Source organism: Cryptosporidium andersoni, assembly GCF_001865355.1.
Source record: "Cryptosporidium andersoni isolate 30847 chromosome Unknown contig_43, whole genome shotgun sequence".
Lineage (NCBI taxonomy): Eukaryota > Apicomplexa > Conoidasida > Eucoccidiorida > Cryptosporidiidae > Cryptosporidium > Cryptosporidium andersoni.
The window spans coordinates 17,750-36,633 of record NW_027122877.1 but is presented as its reverse complement, the minus strand read 5'-3'; the positions used below and the strand labels follow the sequence as shown (position 1 = coordinate 36,633).

The 18,884-nt window shown below is 28.3% G+C and overlaps 13 protein-coding genes across 13 annotated transcripts; 9 read left to right on the top strand and 4 right to left on the bottom strand.

Moving 5' to 3' along the window:
• Positions 1–83: 83 nt before the first annotated feature.
• Positions 84–1,355, top strand: cand_004420 (uncharacterized protein; the record flags this gene model as incomplete). The annotated part of the gene is made up of 1 exon (XM_067210685.1): positions 84–1,355. One exon carries the CDS (start codon positions 84–86, stop codon positions 1,353–1,355), a length of 1,272 nt encoding a protein of 423 aa, XP_067067351.1.
• Positions 1,356–1,883: 528 nt separating this feature from the next.
• On the top strand, positions 1,884–2,306 carry cand_004410 (uncharacterized protein; the record flags this gene model as incomplete). The annotated part of the gene is made up of 1 exon (XM_067210684.1): positions 1,884–2,306. One exon carries the CDS (start codon positions 1,884–1,886, stop codon positions 2,304–2,306), a length of 423 nt encoding a protein of 140 aa, XP_067067350.1.
• Positions 2,307–2,396: 90 nt separating this feature from the next.
• Positions 2,397–3,350, bottom strand: cand_004400 (CRAL TRIO domain-containing protein; the record flags this gene model as incomplete). The annotated part of the gene is made up of 1 exon (XM_067210683.1): positions 2,397–3,350. The coding sequence occupies one exon, from the start codon at positions 3,348–3,350 to the stop codon at positions 2,397–2,399; it is 954 nt and encodes a 317-aa protein (XP_067067349.1).
• A 298-nt stretch (positions 3,351–3,648) lies between these two features.
• On the bottom strand, positions 3,649–5,368 carry cand_004390 (uncharacterized protein; the record flags this gene model as incomplete). Its single annotated transcript, XM_067210682.1, has 2 exons — positions 3,649–4,122; positions 4,484–5,368. 2 exons carry the CDS (start codon positions 5,366–5,368, stop codon positions 3,649–3,651), a joined length of 1,359 nt encoding a protein of 452 aa, XP_067067348.1.
• Positions 5,369–5,834: 466 nt separating this feature from the next.
• cand_004380 (uncharacterized protein) lies at positions 5,835–7,268 on the top strand (the record flags this gene model as incomplete). The annotated part of the gene is made up of 1 exon (XM_067210681.1): positions 5,835–7,268. The coding sequence occupies one exon, from the start codon at positions 5,835–5,837 to the stop codon at positions 7,266–7,268; it is 1,434 nt and encodes a 477-aa protein (XP_067067347.1).
• Positions 7,269–7,452: 184 nt separating this feature from the next.
• On the top strand, positions 7,453–7,852 carry cand_004370 (uncharacterized protein; the record flags this gene model as incomplete). The annotated part of the gene is made up of 2 exons (XM_067210680.1): positions 7,453–7,736; positions 7,795–7,852. 2 exons carry the CDS (start codon positions 7,453–7,455, stop codon positions 7,850–7,852), a joined length of 342 nt encoding a protein of 113 aa, XP_067067346.1.
• A 53-nt stretch (positions 7,853–7,905) lies between these two features.
• cand_004360 (uncharacterized protein) lies at positions 7,906–8,544 on the bottom strand (the record flags this gene model as incomplete). The annotated part of the gene is made up of 1 exon (XM_067210679.1): positions 7,906–8,544. One exon carries the CDS (start codon positions 8,542–8,544, stop codon positions 7,906–7,908), a length of 639 nt encoding a protein of 212 aa, XP_067067345.1.
• Positions 8,545–8,778: 234 nt separating this feature from the next.
• Positions 8,779–9,720, top strand: cand_004350 (ubiquitin-conjugating enzyme family protein; the record flags this gene model as incomplete). The annotated part of the gene is made up of 1 exon (XM_067210678.1): positions 8,779–9,720. One exon carries the CDS (start codon positions 8,779–8,781, stop codon positions 9,718–9,720), a length of 942 nt encoding a protein of 313 aa, XP_067067344.1.
• A 130-nt stretch (positions 9,721–9,850) lies between these two features.
• Positions 9,851–10,501, top strand: cand_004340 (uncharacterized protein; the record flags this gene model as incomplete). The annotated part of the gene is made up of 1 exon (XM_067210677.1): positions 9,851–10,501. The coding sequence occupies one exon, from the start codon at positions 9,851–9,853 to the stop codon at positions 10,499–10,501; it is 651 nt and encodes a 216-aa protein (XP_067067343.1).
• A 427-nt stretch (positions 10,502–10,928) lies between these two features.
• Positions 10,929–12,760, top strand: cand_004330 (uncharacterized protein; the record flags this gene model as incomplete). The annotated part of the gene is made up of 2 exons (XM_067210676.1): positions 10,929–12,522; positions 12,750–12,760. The coding sequence occupies 2 exons, from the start codon at positions 10,929–10,931 to the stop codon at positions 12,758–12,760; spliced, it is 1,605 nt and encodes a 534-aa protein (XP_067067342.1).
• Positions 12,761–12,816: 56 nt separating this feature from the next.
• On the bottom strand, positions 12,817–14,406 carry cand_004320 (patatin-like phospholipase family protein; the record flags this gene model as incomplete). Its single annotated transcript, XM_067210675.1, has 1 exon — positions 12,817–14,406. One exon carries the CDS (start codon positions 14,404–14,406, stop codon positions 12,817–12,819), a length of 1,590 nt encoding a protein of 529 aa, XP_067067341.1.
• A 232-nt stretch (positions 14,407–14,638) lies between these two features.
• cand_004310 (uncharacterized protein) lies at positions 14,639–16,453 on the top strand (the record flags this gene model as incomplete). The annotated part of the gene is made up of 1 exon (XM_067210674.1): positions 14,639–16,453. The coding sequence occupies one exon, from the start codon at positions 14,639–14,641 to the stop codon at positions 16,451–16,453; it is 1,815 nt and encodes a 604-aa protein (XP_067067340.1).
• Positions 16,454–16,796: 343 nt separating this feature from the next.
• On the top strand, positions 16,797–18,587 carry cand_004300 (uncharacterized protein; the record flags this gene model as incomplete). The annotated part of the gene is made up of 1 exon (XM_067210673.1): positions 16,797–18,587. One exon carries the CDS (start codon positions 16,797–16,799, stop codon positions 18,585–18,587), a length of 1,791 nt encoding a protein of 596 aa, XP_067067339.1.
• Between the last annotated feature and the right edge of the window lie 297 nt (positions 18,588–18,884).

Genomic DNA, 18,884 nt, shown 5'->3' with positions numbered 1-18,884 from the left:
TTTTAACTAAAGAAAAAAATTATATAGTAAAGGTTATATCTTGGAAATATAAGGACTTTTTAGGATTTTCAATATATGTAAGAATGTTTTTCTCATCTATGCCTTTCGATATGGGTGGAGGATTTGATGGTAGAATGGGTCGTACGTCTCGGGATGTGGATAATAAAAAGTTGTATGAAACACTTGAAATAAATCAAGATGCAACTTTAAGTGAAATTAAGAAGGCATATCGTCGTTTAGCAATAAAACATCATCCAGATAAAGGAGGTGATCAAGAGAAATTTAAGGAAATAAGTCGAGCATATGAAATATTAAGTGATCCTGAGAAAAGAAAAGTATATGATGAATATGGTGAAGAGGGTTTAGAAGGAGGAGGAGGAGGTTCAGATCCTGTGGATTTGTTTGATGTCATTTTTGGGGGTGGACGTAGATCTGGTGGAGGTCGTGGAGGCAAAAGACGTGGTGAAGATATTGTGACTCACCTGAAAGTTACACTAGAGCAAATATATAATGGCTCAGTAAGAAAGATGGCTATTAATAAAGATACAATTTGTGATGAATGTGAAGGTGTAGGGGGTCCAAAGGATGCAATTCAATATTGTGAATTATGCCAAGGACAAGGTATTAGAGTTCAAATTAGGCAGATTGGACCAATGGTCCAACAAACTCAATCACCATGTACTACTTGTAAAGGAACTGGTAAAATTATCCCAACTTCTAAACAGTGTAAAAAGTGCAATGGTAGTGGTTCTGTAAAAGAGCGAAAAGTTTTGGAAGTAAATATAGACAAGGGTATACCAAATCATCATAAGGTTACTTTTCATGGAGAGGCAGATGAGAAACAAGGTGAGGTACCAGGAGATGTGGTGTTTGTCTTAGATGAACAAGAGCATTCAACTTTTAAGAGAAGAGGAGGTGATCTATTTATGGAGAAGAATATAACTTTAGTAGAGGCATTAACGGGTTATACTTTTACAGTTACACACTTAGATGGTAGAAAATTATTAGTAAAATCTAATCCTGGAGATATTGCTAAACCTGGTGATATTAAATGTATAAATGGAGAAGGTATGCCTACATATAAGAATCCATTTGTAAAGGGTCACTTGTTTTTGGTTATTAACATCACATTTCCAGATAGCTTGAATAAAAAAGCACAAGATACATTAAAATCAATTTTACCAGCTCCTCAACCTTTAAATGTTTCAGAAAATGATCCAAATATTGAGATTCACTATACTACAAACACAAAGCCCTCAGAAGTAAAAGATAGGATGCAGAAAGAAGCTTATCAAGAAGATGAAGATGAAGGTCATCATAGTGGTGCAGAGAGAGTTGCTTGTAGGCAGCAGTAAATTGATAAGTTAGTATTTACTAAAATTAATTAGCTTTATTTCAAGCAATAATAAATAGGGAATATTGGAAATTGTATTCTTGCATCTAGAATATCAAAGTTAGAGAGATGTATTGAAAGTATCTAAACTAGAAAATTTCACACCATAGTGTACTCTCAATAGAAATCAATGCAAAGACCTTGTATTACTAATTGTATCATTTTATTTAAACTTTTCTTCTTAGTAACATTAGCGTATATCACAATCTATGTACTACTTAAGTTCCAAGTAATATTTAACATATATTATTGTGAACACGTCAGATGTCATTATATATCTTGACTTTATTGTATATATACCTACAATTAGTTCTATTAATGTTTAATTTCAGAATTTTTACCACACTTTTAGGCTGTGCATAGATACTTACTATTGCCGCCTATTATTGCAACCAGTAGGCAATCTTTAGAACAGTAATCGAGCGCTAGCGCCTTAGAGGGAATTTTCTTTAACTGAACCACTTTATTTAGAAAAACTTCAAGGTAGGTTATGAGTGGTAAGGAATATTATAAAAACCTTGTTAATAATAATAAGAATGATATCTCTAATATCTTATCCGAGGAAATAGATCACAAATATGATGATGAAGATAATCTAGATACAGATTGGACCAATAGTAATAATAATGGTATAAATCCTAACTATCCAGATTTACATACATCCTCACTAAATATATTGGAATCTACGGTCAGTCAATTAAAGAATATAGGATATGGTATTCAATCCGAGGCTAGGCTACATCTAGATATGCTTGGTGATATGAATAATAGTATGGGCTCCACTGGTAGACGTATTAAAATAACACAGAGAGTACTTAATAGATTAACTGAGATGGCTAGTACCACTACTCTTTGCTTAATTGCAATGGTATTATTTATTCTACTTATATTGCAGTGGGTAATCTTATTTTAAATAGAAATATATTATATCATTGTATTTTGTTAGATATTAGATATCAAGGATCAAACTTAATATTTAATTTAGGTTTAACTACAAACAATATTAGTTAAAAGGAGCTGGTGGTAATACTGGTTCCGAAAATAAAGTAACATTAGGTGCATTCCCTCCATATTTCTTCTCAAGTTGATTTGGATGGATATATTTTAGAAGGTCATTCTTGTATTCAGATGTGAAGAGACTAATCTTTTCTCTTGTAGATTGAGGTAATACAAGGCTAATTGCTTGCCATAATCCCCAAAATACAATTGGAGCATTTATAAATGTCATTTGAGCTAAATATCCACGGTAATTTCTTTGTAAATTAATTGCGATATCTTTTAATAGTGAAATAGGAGCATTATAAAAGGAGACATCTTCCAAATCCATTATAACTCGCCATTGTTCTATCTTATTCCACACTAACATTTTCATAATTATAAATTCAAACCAATGATAAACCATATGTAGAATATCATCAGGTTCTTGACCATCTAAAAATGCTTTAGCTCTAAATATAATTATAGGGCGCATGAATCTATCACGGCCATGAATATAACAATAACCAGTTTCTAGAAGTTTTTGTAATTTATGACAATCCTCAATAGTACGAAAGTGTTGTCTCCAACGTACATGGCGTTTGATATCATCCCATGCTTTAACAAAGTCATATTCATTACCTTGTAGATAGCGTAGTAACAGATGTTTATCATTAAATGCAGTGTTCCTCAGAGATACATGTCGACTTTTCAAGTATGCCAACATTTCAGTGATCTTCTGCTCTTCATAGTTATCTAGTTCAAGATCTCCAAATATATATCGCATTCCTGTTTCTCCTTGACCATATTTAATGGCTTCAATTGGTGGATTGTAATATACTGCTTCTTCAGGTCGATATTTAGTTATATCCAAATCTCTTTCTGCCCCATTTCTATATTTAGATAATTTATCCTCTTTCATATGATGTCCATGAGAATTTGGTACTCCTCTAGTAGGAGACATAATTGGTGAATAAACCATTTACAATATAAAGGTAATCTTATACGATCTATTCTACCTTATTCCCCTTATTATACAAAGACACTAATATATATTTATATTATAATTAAGTCAAAATTTAATAAACTTCTCTAATTATTTGGTTTTAAAGTTCAACAATTATAAATATTATCTGCAGAAAATGAGGTTGCAACTAAGGTGTAACTCCCCTCCAAATATAAGCGCTTAATATTACTTAATATTTAGATCTATTTAAAAAATATGAGGTAATATTCAAGGCTATCAATGACTTAATATACTATAAAACCTGCAATGTAATCTAAGAAACTAAAAGTCCACTCATTAGACAATCCACAAATTCTTCATCATTTGCACCTGGTAAATAGCTAATATTAGGATTTATAGGTATAGCTGTCATAAAATTCTCTAGCTTTTTAATAGGTACATAACGAATTTTACGTCCTTTTGATGCTCTCCTATCAACATCATTCACTTTCCTTGTCCCTCTATTATAAATTGAAGATGTACTTAGTGAATTTTTTATATTCATATCTGTATTGTTAGAAACAACATCCTTTAATAGTGTTACAAAGAAGTCTGTATCATCAAATATATCTTGTACTAAACTTTCTAAAATATTACTGAAATTCCCATTTCTTATGATGTCAGATCCTATAAAATTTGCTGTAGATGGATTTGGATGACATTTCTGAATAAGACGATTTTTATCAGTTAAGTTGTAACGTAACTGGACATATATAGGCTGATCAAGAGCTCTAAAATTTCTTTGAACCTAAATAAAATGAGGACAAAAGTTAAATATTAAATGAAATAAAAGTAAAAATAAATAATATAATACCCTATTACCAAAATAAGAATAAATGTCAGACAAGCGTAACACCAATAAGTTACATATTAAACCAATTAGCTGACTTTACTTATCTGTTATAAAATCGTGAGTACCACAAAAATCATTTCTTTATTACCAAATATACATCAACTATTTCAAAAAAAAATTATAATTGAAACATATTATATCACAATTAGTATTACTAGTTGAAATATAATCGAAGTTTTTGGTTTAATAAAATTATGCTATTTGTAAAGTTCTCTTAAATTAATAAAAGAATTTTAATCACTATTTATACACTTACCTCTATTTGAGTATTTTTTTTCCATTCATCAGCAATATCTAAACACCACTTTAAAGTTTTTCTAGGAAGTACATCATACTTCCTCCAAAATTCATCATTATATCTTTTTCTCTTATTCTTATTAATATTTGATTCTGGTTCCTCACCAGATTTATTTGATAATATATCATCATCTAACCATAATTCATTTTCATTTAGAGTTCCACATAATAAAAAATCTGATATTGTACTATTTGAATTACACATTGATTCCTGCAACTTATGTATATCTACTAGTAGATTTACCAAGTCTCTATATGTTTCAGTTAATAGATCTTGATCTCCATTAATATATGATAGTATTGGAAATGGAGGAAGTTGATTAGTTGCATTAAGAATATTCTGCATAAATATACGTAAACCTAAAAGTTGTGTCCAAATGAATTGCTGATTTTTCACATGTTTACCTTTCTCTATTGTACTTTGTAGCTTTTCTTTAACATTATCCCTATCAACAAGTGAGAATTCACTAGCTTCCTTACTTAAAGCTTCAAATTTTCTACATATCTCATCACTTAATTTGAAATTTTGAGAGCCATCTATTTTGCTAGTATTATCTTCTGTATTGATTAAATGATTATCATAGTGATCATATATTTCATCGATTTTTTTCAAATCCTTTGCTTTGTAAAATTCACTAGAACTTGTTTTATCACCATGATATTTCTGTGGTAAAGCAATTTTAGCTCTAAATCGTAATCTTCCACTTTCATTTGTATATAATGTATCATCAGCAGCTAAGTTATCACATGAAGAGTTTATCAGGTCAGTTTCAGAATTCAAATCACCAGAATTATCACAAAATTCTTCATCAGACAGAACTAATGAATATTTAGGTTTATCCATCGTCAACTCTTGATTATTTCTTCTATTGGGAATAATAAAATAAGCAGATCCCGGTACCCTCTTATTCAAATGAGGCGCCAGCGCCACATTGCACTTTGGAGATAAAGGTTTCGGACTGATAATCAATATTACTTCTAAATATATATTAAAGTGGAATTCTCCTCTTAGTTTGTGCACTAAGCCAGTTTATAGTATATTTAACATTATATATATTATTAAATATTCTTTAGTACATTCAATATTGCTTTAATAGAAATATTAGGAGATGGGACTAATTCTTATATAATATTTAATAACTCATTTAAAATGTATCTCAAATTTTGATACTTGATATCCCTAATATTGTATAATTTAAACTTTAACATATATATATAGGTAAAAGTGATATTTAACACCTTAATAAGCTTAAATTTAGGCGGACCATTGATATATATGTGGGTCAAATTAAATGATCTTATATATATAAATGTCGATACAATATCATCCACAATACTCTTCCCAACTAAAAGATGGTTGGTTTTTAATTCAATTAGAAAAGGAATGTGAGGATTTTGTAGAAACTGGTAATATACTTTGGTTAAAAGGTAGAGCTGGAAAAGGTTCTCCAACTGTACTTTGTACAGAAGATGAAACATTCATTATGAGAAGAGATAAATGCAGTAATCTAAGTTATATAGCTCTTCAACTTACTCATGATACTTTGGATAATACAAATAGTGAAAATCTAAATGACACTGAAGATATAAACATTATTGGACAAACCCAAAGTGTTATAGGACTAATAAAATCACCTCCTTTATTAAACAAAATAGATGAAATATTTAGAGAATATACAAATAAAGAAAACTCTTATCCTAATCCTAAAACACTTAATGAAATATTTCTTAGAACACAATCGAGTATCAAAGAATTAATTAATTATTTGCTTAAGTATGACACTATGGTGTTTTGCGACTCAAAAGGGCTTTGGTATCCTATAGATGATTCTATACTTATGTTTTTTGCTGATTCTATTCTAATATATGGTGCAGCAAAGAAAGTAAAATTTTCTAATTTAACATTACATGAATGTGGAATTTTACTTACTGAACAACTTAATATTCAAGAAAATCTTGAACTTAAGAATTATAGAACAGATGAAGAAAATGAAAATAATAGATTATATTGGTATATAAGGAAAATATTACAATATCCTCTATCAATCTTAATGGTTTTAAAACATTTTCTATTAATTCCTGAAGATGACAATATATGTGCCAATTTCTTAAATATTAAAATATTAAATGAAAGTACTATACTTAAACAACCTCTCACAGATTTTATGGATTTATCAGGTATTAAAGATTTAAGAGTTAATTTTTCTTCAAAGCAAATACAACGGACTTTAGCACTCCATATCCTTAAAGCTAATAAAATACTTAAAATTGATGAGTATATTAAACAATTTGAAGATATGATTATATCCTATATACCTATGGAAATTAATGAATTAGAATTTCATAATTTAACTTTAGATACAAAAGCTGTGGGAGATTCAAGTATATCAAAGCCAGATACTACCAATCTATTTTATGGATTCCCTAATTTAGAATATCATCCATCAAATCCAGGTATTAGATTTGATATTCTAGCTGGAAATGCTTATTATAATGATATTAATGATTCTATTATTTATTGCCCTCACTATACACTACCTAATCATCCAAGGAAACGTCTTGCAAAACTATTTCAACTTAAAAAGTTTTGGCATATATCTGAAATAACACCTTATATGCAACCAATAATTTATACTAATTCTAAAGTGGAATCACTTTGTCTTCAGCATTGTTCAATATGTGAAATTATGTATAATAATGTTGCACTTAGATACTTCTATAATAGAAATTTGCCAATAGATTAAGTTATTGGCGCTATGCTGCAGATATCTAATAAGTTTGATACCTGTGTTGAGACTTGGGACTGCACACATCTTTTCTTAATGCAGAAATAAGACAGATGTAATTCTAAAATTACATAACTTAAGATTATTTTTAGAAAGAGATATTTTCCTTTAATTATATATTGCAGTTTTATACTGTAGAAATATGCAAAGTAAATCTAATCATTGTGAGATTATGCAAGCATGTGTATCAACTTTATTTGTATTACTACTGACATTAAAGAGTTGTATGGGATTTAAAGCCAGTAGTACTAGTTTAATTGAAGATATTGCATCTAATAAAGAGATTAAGGTTGGAAATACTGATAATAATGTTACAGCCTATTTTGAGCCGAAAGTATTATATATAACATTACCAATAATAATCGGATTGATGATATTAATTGCTTTATTAGCAGAATGTTTTGGGGATGGATTTGAATTTCGAAGGTAAGTTCATTTAAATATCTAAATTATTAATGTTTTATAAATATCATGAATTTTGTAGGAGAAGGAATTCTTTATTACCAGAAATAGTTAAACGAAAGAAGAGAGCTTCAATATAAGTCAAATAACTAAAAAAAAAGACTATTAGTCAAAATATTATTATAGATTTCATTTAAGTGTGATTAGTTATAAAAGATCTGATAGAATCTCTTACTAAATTAAAGCTTTGTTTTGATTCGAAAATATCGCCAAATGGGGATAACTGGAAGTAATTTAGACATCCTTGAATTTGTTCAATATTTTGACTACTTAATATTGGGATAAATTCTAAAATTCCTCTTTGTATTTTAAAGTCGCATATTATTGATTCATACCACTCATCAAGAAAGATTTGTAAATTATCTAGGGATATTTTAGATTCAGATCCAATTATAGGAGAGAACCAATCTAAATTATTAGAAAATTCACTCAAATTTATATCACTTATATAATTTTGAATTGAAATTAAGTCTTCTGCAATTTTCTGCAATTCATTTATATTTTCCATTATATTTTGCATAATTTGATTGATTTCAGCACTTTTAATATTCCTTTTTGCCTGATCAAAATATACTGGGTTTACTAGGAGTATAGAGTTCATAAGGAAGTTTTTCTGAGTAATATATAACTTATTAACCTTGACTTTTGAGTAATTCTGTACATTATTTGATAAATCTTTACGTACTTTTTTCCATCTCTCAATTAATCTTAAAATATTAATAAGATGTGTATAATAATATCTCCTTAGTATATTATTAGAGTTAGTTTTCATCCTAAAAAATTGCTACATTATCTTTTGTATAAATTGGATTTGCTTTAAAAAAAAATTTAATATACTACAGATCTATTAGTTTACCGTTATATTTATTTTTAGAGTGAAGTTTATAGGAATTAAAGTAATAGCATAAGCAGTACCATAGTTTATATTAGCGGCTATTTTACTCTGGTATATCTACTAGTTACAACTTAATAAATTTTAAAATAAGTTTGCTTCTGAGAAAAAAAGATGCATCAAGTAGTAACGCGTGGATCAAGCAATACTACACCTAATATTGGTGCTGCACAGAATATTAGTCGTATATTGCGTGAATATAGGGAAATTCAGAAAGATCCTAGTCCTTACTGGTGCGCATATCCAATATGTATGGATGAACCTTATGAATGGCATTTTACTATTAAAGGTCCAACATCTAGTGATTTTGAGGGTGGTATGTATCATGGACGCATTATTTTGCCCCAATCTTATCCCTTTAGCCCACCTTCTATTATGTTATTAACACAGAATGGACGCTTTGAAATAGGTAAGAAGATATGCTTAAGTGCTAGTAATTATCATCCAGAGTTGTGGCAACCAGCATGGGGAATTAGAACAATGTTAGATGCACTACATGCTTTTTTTCCGACTCCAGGTGAAGGTGCAGTTCATTCATTAGATTGGAGTTCAGAAATAAGGACGAAATTGGCTAAAGATAGCGCGAAATGGTATTGCAATACTTGTAAGGAGACAAATAAAGAAATATCTGAACGATTATGTACAGTAGATACTAATATATCTAGCTCCTTATCAAATCCACTGATTGATCACTTTATGAATTCAATTAAAAATGTTAATGTAACTGAAGATGAAACTATAAACTTTACAAGAGATACAAAAAGTCTTAGTGAAGAAAATGACTTAGAATGTTCTGCTAATAATCAAATAGAAAAAAAAAGTGAAGAGGAAATTTTAAGAGATAATCACCCACCAAAAAGTAATATTCCAACCCATAGATTGCCTCCATCGACTAGTCAAAATTTTATTTCTTGGAATTCAATTCTATTAAGAAAACCATCTAATATACATGAATTTTTGCTTTTCATAATGGACCTATTAGTATTTATTTTATTTGTAAGTATTATTGTTTGTTTAATAAAATTTATTTTGCAGTCAACTATAAGTCTGTTGTGAATTTTAAATATACGACGAGTTCTTTAAATTTTGTCATTATTTTGTCTTATTTTCTATTAATTATTATCCAATAAAAGTAACAAGATACAATTTAACTACAATGTATTGGAGGCACTATCTCATTTTATTTATGTGGGTTATAAAATCATATAGCAATGAGCAGAAGAGTGAAATAATATTAAATACATCGAACTGTGTAAATTTCATTCATTTGGTATATTCGCATCCTAAAAGAAATTCATTAAATTTTCTTAATAATAAATTGTGTATGTTATATACAAAGTATTTTTTTTTATTCAAACGTTTAACATACATGAGAAATAGGCCTTATAGGCATTATGATCCCCCCCCTTCTTATTACAATAGTAAACTGAATAGGTTTTATTCAAAGATACTGGAAATTGAAGATGAAATAATATTAATAAAAGGTAATAGAAAAAAAAAAAGCTGTAATTACCCAATAGAAAATGACCTAATTTTTATAAATCCCAGATCTTTAATAAGTCGTGATAAACAGGAGATTAAAATGATAATTGGTCAAACTAAAAGTATAATCTCCAAGTATAAAGCTACAATTATGAAGTTAAGACATGAATTTAATTACTGTTATTATTGTAGAAGAAAAGATCTAAGAAATTGCTGTAATTGCCTTTATATGGAACTTCGAAGAGACTACATTGAATTTTTAATACAGGAACTATCTCTGGATTTGAAGGAAATGGAAAATATAAAATTTGCCAAATCTCCTAAATCTAAGTATAGAGTGTTGTCTTATAAATAATTGAAACTAGATATTATATAATTTCTGTGTAAACTTTAGAAGATGAAATATTTATAATTTAATATTTTAAGGATATTAAGTGTTTAGAATAAAATCTTTAAAGTGAATTTGCATGCACAGTTGTTTTCCGTCTCATGTCTCACTTCAGACCTGTTACCGGTGTAAGTATAACTGTCTCATATAATACTGAGCTTGGCATGTAAGATAAAGAAACCCTTGTTTAGAATAGTACCTCTACTTTTAATAAAGAATTATTTTTTCATCTTTTTTTTACATAAGTAAGTCATTTTATTTATAATAATATTTATTAGTCTAAGTAAAATTAAGGAATTACCTCCTGTAGTAGATAACTTAACTTTTTGTTCAAACTTGAAAAGCTAATTATTTGAAGCTATTCAAATTATATATTTTAAGGAAACTATAACAGATGTTGAAAGATGACTTTATAAAAGTTAGGGATGCTTTTTTTCAATGGTTAGACAATTCAGGCTCTATCGGCAAGGTAGGACATGATAAATCACTAAGTTATGAATCTGAGATTCTTCAAAAGTCAATAATACCTCTTATAAATACTTTATTTAAAAAATTACAACATATATATATGGATTTAGTTGAATCTTGTACTACTCTTGATAAGAAAGGAACAGTTATTATATCTGAAGAGGTCAGAAATAAGTATACATTAACCAAACAAACTTTAATTTATACAACTAGACTAGTTATGATTATATTCTCTCAATATGATACAAACTATAAATGTGTTAGATACCTACCACTTAAGTTGACTCATGAGCTTCTTGATTGTCCAATGCTAAAAGATAGCATTACTTTCCGAATTGACTTACTTACTTTGCAAAAAAACAAAATTTTGATTGATTCCCTACTTGAAGAGCTTATAGATATACCATCTAGTATAACTTTTAAATGTTTTCAAGCTCGTAAGAAGATTATTAAAGAATTATCTAATATTACACATCCATTATTACCTCTAATAGCTAACTTAGATTCTGAAACTTATTTTACTGGGTTGTCAAGTAATGAAGAATCTATAGCAATTGCTCTTTTTAAAGTTAAAAATCTTGTATACAATTTATCTAGACCTATAGTAGCTTGGGAATCTATATACAATTGGTGGACAAAGTACTACTCGGAGATATTTGAAAATATTATCAATTTCCCTGCTAAAGAACTTATCAATTTGCAAGTTTTTAAAATATCTTACCAGTTAAATAATACATCTTACAATATATTAATAAAAAGTGTTTGTAAAATATTTCAATTGAACAGTATTTTTGATAAAGAAGCATGGATCTGGTCTAGTATATGTTTTGCAACTGGTTTTTTATTATTTGAAGAGCCAATAATAGATGAAAGGATAAAATTTAATTTTAAGAAACCTAATTTACCTGATGAATCAATAAGTATAGGCTTAAAATTCTGCATCTTATCTCATATTTTGGATATAAATAATTTTAGACCCACATATTGTGTTGCTCTGTTCTATCTTAGAGATTTACACTCAACAAATATAATGAATAGCTATGAATGGATACGACGAACTTTATCTATTAATATATGCTGTGATGATGCATGGATACTTAGTGCTCTATTATGGACTCGTCAAGAGGTGAGAAAATCACAACCACCTTTAGAAGTAGCAGTTACTCTTTTAAAAAATTCAAAATCAAATTCAATTAATGTTCCTATACATTTTCTTTGCATAGGGTATCAAATATACCAATTAATTTACCATAATTCATTTAATGAGGAACTAGTTTGTATTATCATTTCTAATATAGAAGAACTCAAATTTCTCTTTACTCAAATTGATGGATTGTGGTATCAAAACAAAAATCTACCATTAATTCTACATCCTACAATTTTTTGGATACAAATAGCAGTCTGGTGTATTGAAATAAGAAAGTATATGTCTAATTCTATTCATATATGCTATGAAATTATACAGTTTTGTCTAGAAACAATATTTAAAGTTCATCAGTACTATTTAAGTACTTACTCAAGTATGAGTGAATTTGAAATAAATAATAGCACTAATATTAAAATAAGATGGTATCTAAGATTTCTAAATGAAACTTTGAATCTTTTCCATTTAACTTGCAAAGATCAAACCTCTACTGAAAATTCCAATTTAATATACGAGAATTTTCAAAATAAAAATTTAAGATATATTTTACAATTGCAATCTTCAAAAGTCAAAGTTGAAAATGATATTAGTTATAATCCCAAGACTCCCTTTGACTTAAATATTATAGATTGGAAAAGTTTATTATCCTCTACCTCCTTTCTTTTTGAGATTACATGACAAATATATCTGTTGCAGTACTACTACTAAATAATTTATTCTTGAATGAACAGTTATATATTTGAGAAAAATTGGCATTCCATCCAGTTTTTAATCCAGTTCTCAACATATTGAATACTCCAGTAATATTATTTCCATCAAAAGCACTATTTGGAAACATCTCATATTCCTCTACAGTTGGGGCTATATAATATCGAACATTTATATCTGGAAATCTACATAGTACATTTTTAAGAAGTCTTATACCCCTAACTTGAGAATGTAAAATAGCAAAACTTCTATATATAATATTTTTAAATGATGGAAATTCTGAATTCTCACTTTTTTCTGTTTGTACTTCAAAATCATCTGGGTAAGTTTCAATAGCATCAATAACTATATCACTTTGTTTTTTAGCTAAACCGAGATTATAACAAGCTTTTATAGAATCTAATATATTCATATTCATTACAATACCACCATCCATATAAAATGACCCATTAATTTGTACTGGTGAAAATGCACCTGGAACAGATGTTGAAGCCCATGTTGCATTTATTAAATCTTGAATAGAGTGATTACTTGAATTCCAAGATATAAATTGACCATCTTCATATCTAACAGCTGAAACTACAACCTCTCGACGTCTTATTTTAAAGTCATTTTTCAAAAAATCTGGTGTTTTATTTGAAGACTCTTTAAGAGATTCAATATTATTTATATGATTCTTAAAATATTCATAATATTTATGTTCAATATAAGTTTTATTTTCATAAGGAGGTATTAAGTGACCAAATCTATTGCTAAGATAATCTTTAAGTGCATAATTATTACAAATGGAATTTCTTAATTTCTTCTTTGAATTTATCATAGTACCTACATAATGAGATAAGTATTTCATTATATTTTTCCATATTGGAAGGGTACAATCAGAAAGGAAATCTTGTCTAACATTTGCCCACATATCCCATAAACTTGTAATATAGTTTAATTCATCTCCTGGTTCATAAAATAAACTTGCTAATGATAGAATAGCTCCTACTGATACACCCCCAACTACGTCCCAACGGAGAGTTTTATTATAAAATTCCATATGTTTTCCTAACAAACCTCTTAATACACCAGTTTGCCAAGCTCCTCTATTTGCACCTCCAGAGAGTAATAGTATATAACAAATATTTTCTTCAGTATCAATAAAAAATTTTGGAGGTGGCTCTGCTTTGCATAAAGGAGTAGATATAATTGAATCTTTAAATAATGATGTTTCATTTACACCCCCAGTATTTGATACAAATGTTATATTAGACAATCTTTTCATTTTATTTAATAAGATATCTTTAGAAGTTGAACTTTTTCCTCTAAAGTTTGTAGCATTATTCTTGATATCCTCTATATTAATAAGTGAGATATTTGAATCTTCAATGTTGTATAAATCACTAGGAAATGTTATATTTCTTTTTCCTGAATCAAATATTGTGTTATTAACTTCAATATTTCCAAAATTATCAGCCACGCTATTGGTAATATCCAGTGAGTCGCTATAAGTAAATTTTAAAAAGAAGTTAATCAAAATTGCAATCCTTAAATTTTTAAAAGATATCATTGAGTTTAAACTTTTATACTTAGTCAATTTCAGAGACAATTTAATTAAGAAGCTTAAGCTCCGAAATGACAAATCTTTTTCTTTTTTCTTTGTGTGTAACTCTTTATACCGGTCTATATATTGCCTATATATTGTAAGATTCCGCTTTTTGTATTAATCCTTTTATTTTGTCGAATAATGGAATTCTACTTTTTTATAAGTAATTAAAAAATTTAAATATAAGGATAAGGATATGAATACTACATATATAATTGTATTATGGTATTCTCTCTCCATTTTTTTTGATTTCTTGGGAATCCTATTTTCTATTAAGGTTTCTAATCTCTCATTTGGTATTATTGAGGCAATTTCACAATTTGAAAGTTATAATATATCTTATACCCAGTGTACTGCTATACTTTATAATATACAACACTCTACCTTAAGTTTTATGTTTGAAAATGAAAATGTCTGTACTCCGACTACTTACAAACAAAAGTGGCAAAAGGAATTTTTAAATGCTCCTTTTCCAAAATATCTCCCATTCATTCATAATTCCTCTAATAAATTACTTATAGATTTCAAAGAAAAAGATAGACCTAAGATGTTATCATCTTTTGGATTAGGGAATGATTCTTCAAAATGTTTTATCTTGGGATTTTCTGGTATAGGAAATCGTGGCATCTGGACAGCAGCAGCTGCTAGAGGATTAGCAGCACAATTTTTTGATAATAAAATTCCATTAAGATGGGACATTGTTGCAGGTATTTCATCTGGGGGATTAAATGCATTAATATCTTCATACTTTCTACCTGGTGGTAAAGAACAAATTAGTAAGAACAGTAAAATACTAAATATTATGCAAAATTCAATAGATACTAATCTAAAATCTTCATATATTATCAAAGATTCAAATATTAGATCTGATAATTATATTTGTAGTTCTGGAGATAACAAAGAATTTATATTTGAAATTTGGGTTGGTTTAGGTAATCCTGAAAATAGATCTGATATCAAATGTTATTCACCAATTAAACCTTCAGATGAATATTCAAATGAAGTTTACCACATTAATACTAGTAATGATTACTTCTTTGAAAATGAAATGAATTATACTAATTACCTTTATGATATGTATCTTAAGGCTAATAGTGAAATAATTAATAATAATTGTATAGTTCCAATATCACAAGATTCAAGTCGTTGGTGGCAAGTTTTAATTCCAACAATAACAAAAATTGGGAAATATATTACAAGTTTCTGTACTCAAGATGGTTGGAGATCTTTTGTATTAGGATCCTTACGTAATTTATATAGTGTTAAAAGAGAAGCTTTAATAAGTGCATCAAGAATTGTTGATGGTACACTTGTTACATGGAGTATGCAATCTATTTTAGCCCAAATATTAGGAATTAAATTAAAAGATATAAATAATAAAAATGAAACTTCTTGGGTTTTAATGGATTATGAGAATTCTAAAAAGCTTAGTGACATTGTTCTTGCTAGTAATGCAGTATCTGGAATTTATATGCCTATTGAAATAGATGGCAATTATTATATTTGGGGAGGTCTTAGAGGAGAAGCAAATCTAGAAGCTGCTATTGAGAGATGTATGGAAATTAAACCAAATATAAAAGAAGAAGATATAATTATAGATTTTATCACTGGAGCTTATTACCGTGAAGAACTTTTTCATGCAGGATCTTATAATGATATTTTAGGAAAAGAAGGTTTTTTTGGTAAACTCAAACGACGATTTCAAAATTTAAATAAAGAAAGTGATTGTAGACCAGATCCACCAACCTTATTTGAACTTCTTAATAGAGCTTGGGAATTTGTTACTTCTCCAATAAGAGGATTATATCCATTAGAAACTGTTATTAGGAGATATCCTCGAGTTAAATTCCGTTTTATATTAAGACCAAAGACACTCAAATTTTTCCCAAAAAGTTCTTTTATGTTCCCCCCTCATAAACAAAAGATACTAATTTTAATGGATGGATTTTATACAGGTAGGAATGCTACTATCTATGATTTTAGTATTAGTGATACAGCTGTATCTATGTAGAGTTACTTTTATGTAAATAATTTTTTAACTATTAGTGCCTATTTTGGTCTATAAATTTCTAACTTTCTCTGTTGACTATACTTAAAAAAGATTAATTTAAATAATTAAATTGATACATTGTAACTAATTGATAGCTAGATATATTTTAATTTTATATTTCTATTTTAGAAAACTTACACAATTATTTAAAAAAAACAAATAAAGCTAACACATAATTAAGATTATATTACCGGTATTGCAAATACACATACGGATCCTACCACCGGTATAGGAATAAATTAAGAAAGTATTAGTTCATATTAAATAATATCTCTTACTTCTTATAGAATATTTTTTTTAATAAATGGGTATTTTAGAAGTATCTAATATATCATTATCTGTTGGTTTTGCCCTAATATGTTCTGCTTGTATTGGTTCTGGCGTATTAGTTTTAAGCTATGGAGTGATGCAAGCTGGTTTAGTTTTGGGAATTTTTTTTATGATTTGTGCTGCTATAGTAGGGTGCTTAACTGAGTCTATTTACATTGCTACAGCTCTCAAACTTAAAGTCTTTGACTTGTCAAGTTTAATTGCAGGAGGAGTTACATATACCGTTATCCGAGAAAAAAGACAAAGTATGAAAAAGAAGAAGATAGTCAGGAAATATATAGATAATCATCGGAAATTTCGTGATATTGAGCGAGATAGTTTTAATTCGACATATTATAAACCGAAATTAACTTCAACTAATTTAGAAAACGAAGATATTAAACCAAATTTGGATGAAGTAAATGTAAGGTCAAGGCTTCTTAAACAAAATTGGACTGATATTTCGGATATTGATAGTGGCATGAGTGATATAGAATGTGTTAGAAATGTTTTAACTGAAAATACCTTATTATGTTCTAATTTTAAGTCTGAATTAAAGAGTCGTATTATGCGACACTCTAAAATTTTGAATTGCCTAATAATTGTATTGATTACTTATTGTATTCCAATATACTTTATTTTATTTGGTGATTATGTTGAAGATCTATTAACTCAAGCTATACATATACTCAAAATACATTATCCAGATTTTAGCTTGAGTTGGTACTTAATAGCAGTAATGAATTATTTGCAAAGTCGTTCCGTTATATATGGTCTTTGTTTCCTTTTTTCAATATACCCAAGTTGTCAGAAAGATGTATCTAAGTTAGCAAATTTAGGATGGTTATCAGTTATTTCCTTTTTTGCATTTTTCTTAGCAGTTTTATATCGATATTTCATTTCACCATTTACTGGTCCTTTACAATCAGAGTCAAAACCTTATGTACTTGGTCCACATATGGGTTTTCTATCTGCACTAAAAGTTTTGAATTATGCAATTTATTGTTTTTATGCTCACTTAATCTGTATACAAACTATAACATCATTAAAGAATCCAACTATTAGGAGAGGGATATATATCATTATTACTTCAGGTATATTTATATTATCTATTTGTATATCTATAAGCTTAATGACAAATTTCACTTTCGGTACAGCTTTATTACCTAATCCAACTTTAAACTATTCACCATATGATTCTATAATGGCATTAGCTAGACTACTTTCAGCTTTGACAATGCTTGCAGTGATTCCATTACATGTCGTCCCAATGATTGATTCACTTATTAATCTTTGTTGTTTGGATATATATGCTGAAAAGCTAATGTCAGATATTGAAGAAGCAATGCTATTAGTAGATAATGAGACTATTACTAGAAAACTAAGTCAACAAAGTGTGAGTTCTTATTTCACTATTGTAGGAGAGGGAAGAGTAACTAGATCATCGTTTGGAGGTAGTATATGTACTACAGAACATCTTGAGACACCAAAAACAGGGGAATTTCTGAAATCCTATTCATTCAGAGTAATTGTAGCAATAATATTCCTTTTAATTTGTATAATTCTAGCACTTTATGCAAAAAGTGCAGCTCAGTATATTGAACTATTTGCTGGATTCTTTGATACAGTCATTATTTTGTTATACCCTCTTTACTTATATTGGAACGTATGGAGACATAAAATGCCTATGTTTGTTAATGTAGTGATTATTGGTTACATCGCACTTTATGAAGTAGGAGCTGTTACTGCAGGAGTATACTGCGTTTACCAACACTTCTTCAGTTGATATAAAGGCTAGAAATTTTACTTCCATTTGTCTCCATATTTATGAATATTATATTATATATTTTAAGTAATTTGGCATCACATTTAATAGAAAAAGACGAAATATCACACATTTATCAGCTTAAAAGGAGACAATAATTTATATTTTCTGTACCTTCTTTTTTTAAGAATATTTGGGGATTTCTTCGATATAACTCTACAAGGAATATTTTCGAGCACACATTTGGTACCTTAATAACTTTTTTGAATACTTTATGAAGTACGCTAACACTATAATAAAGACAGATAATAATCATAA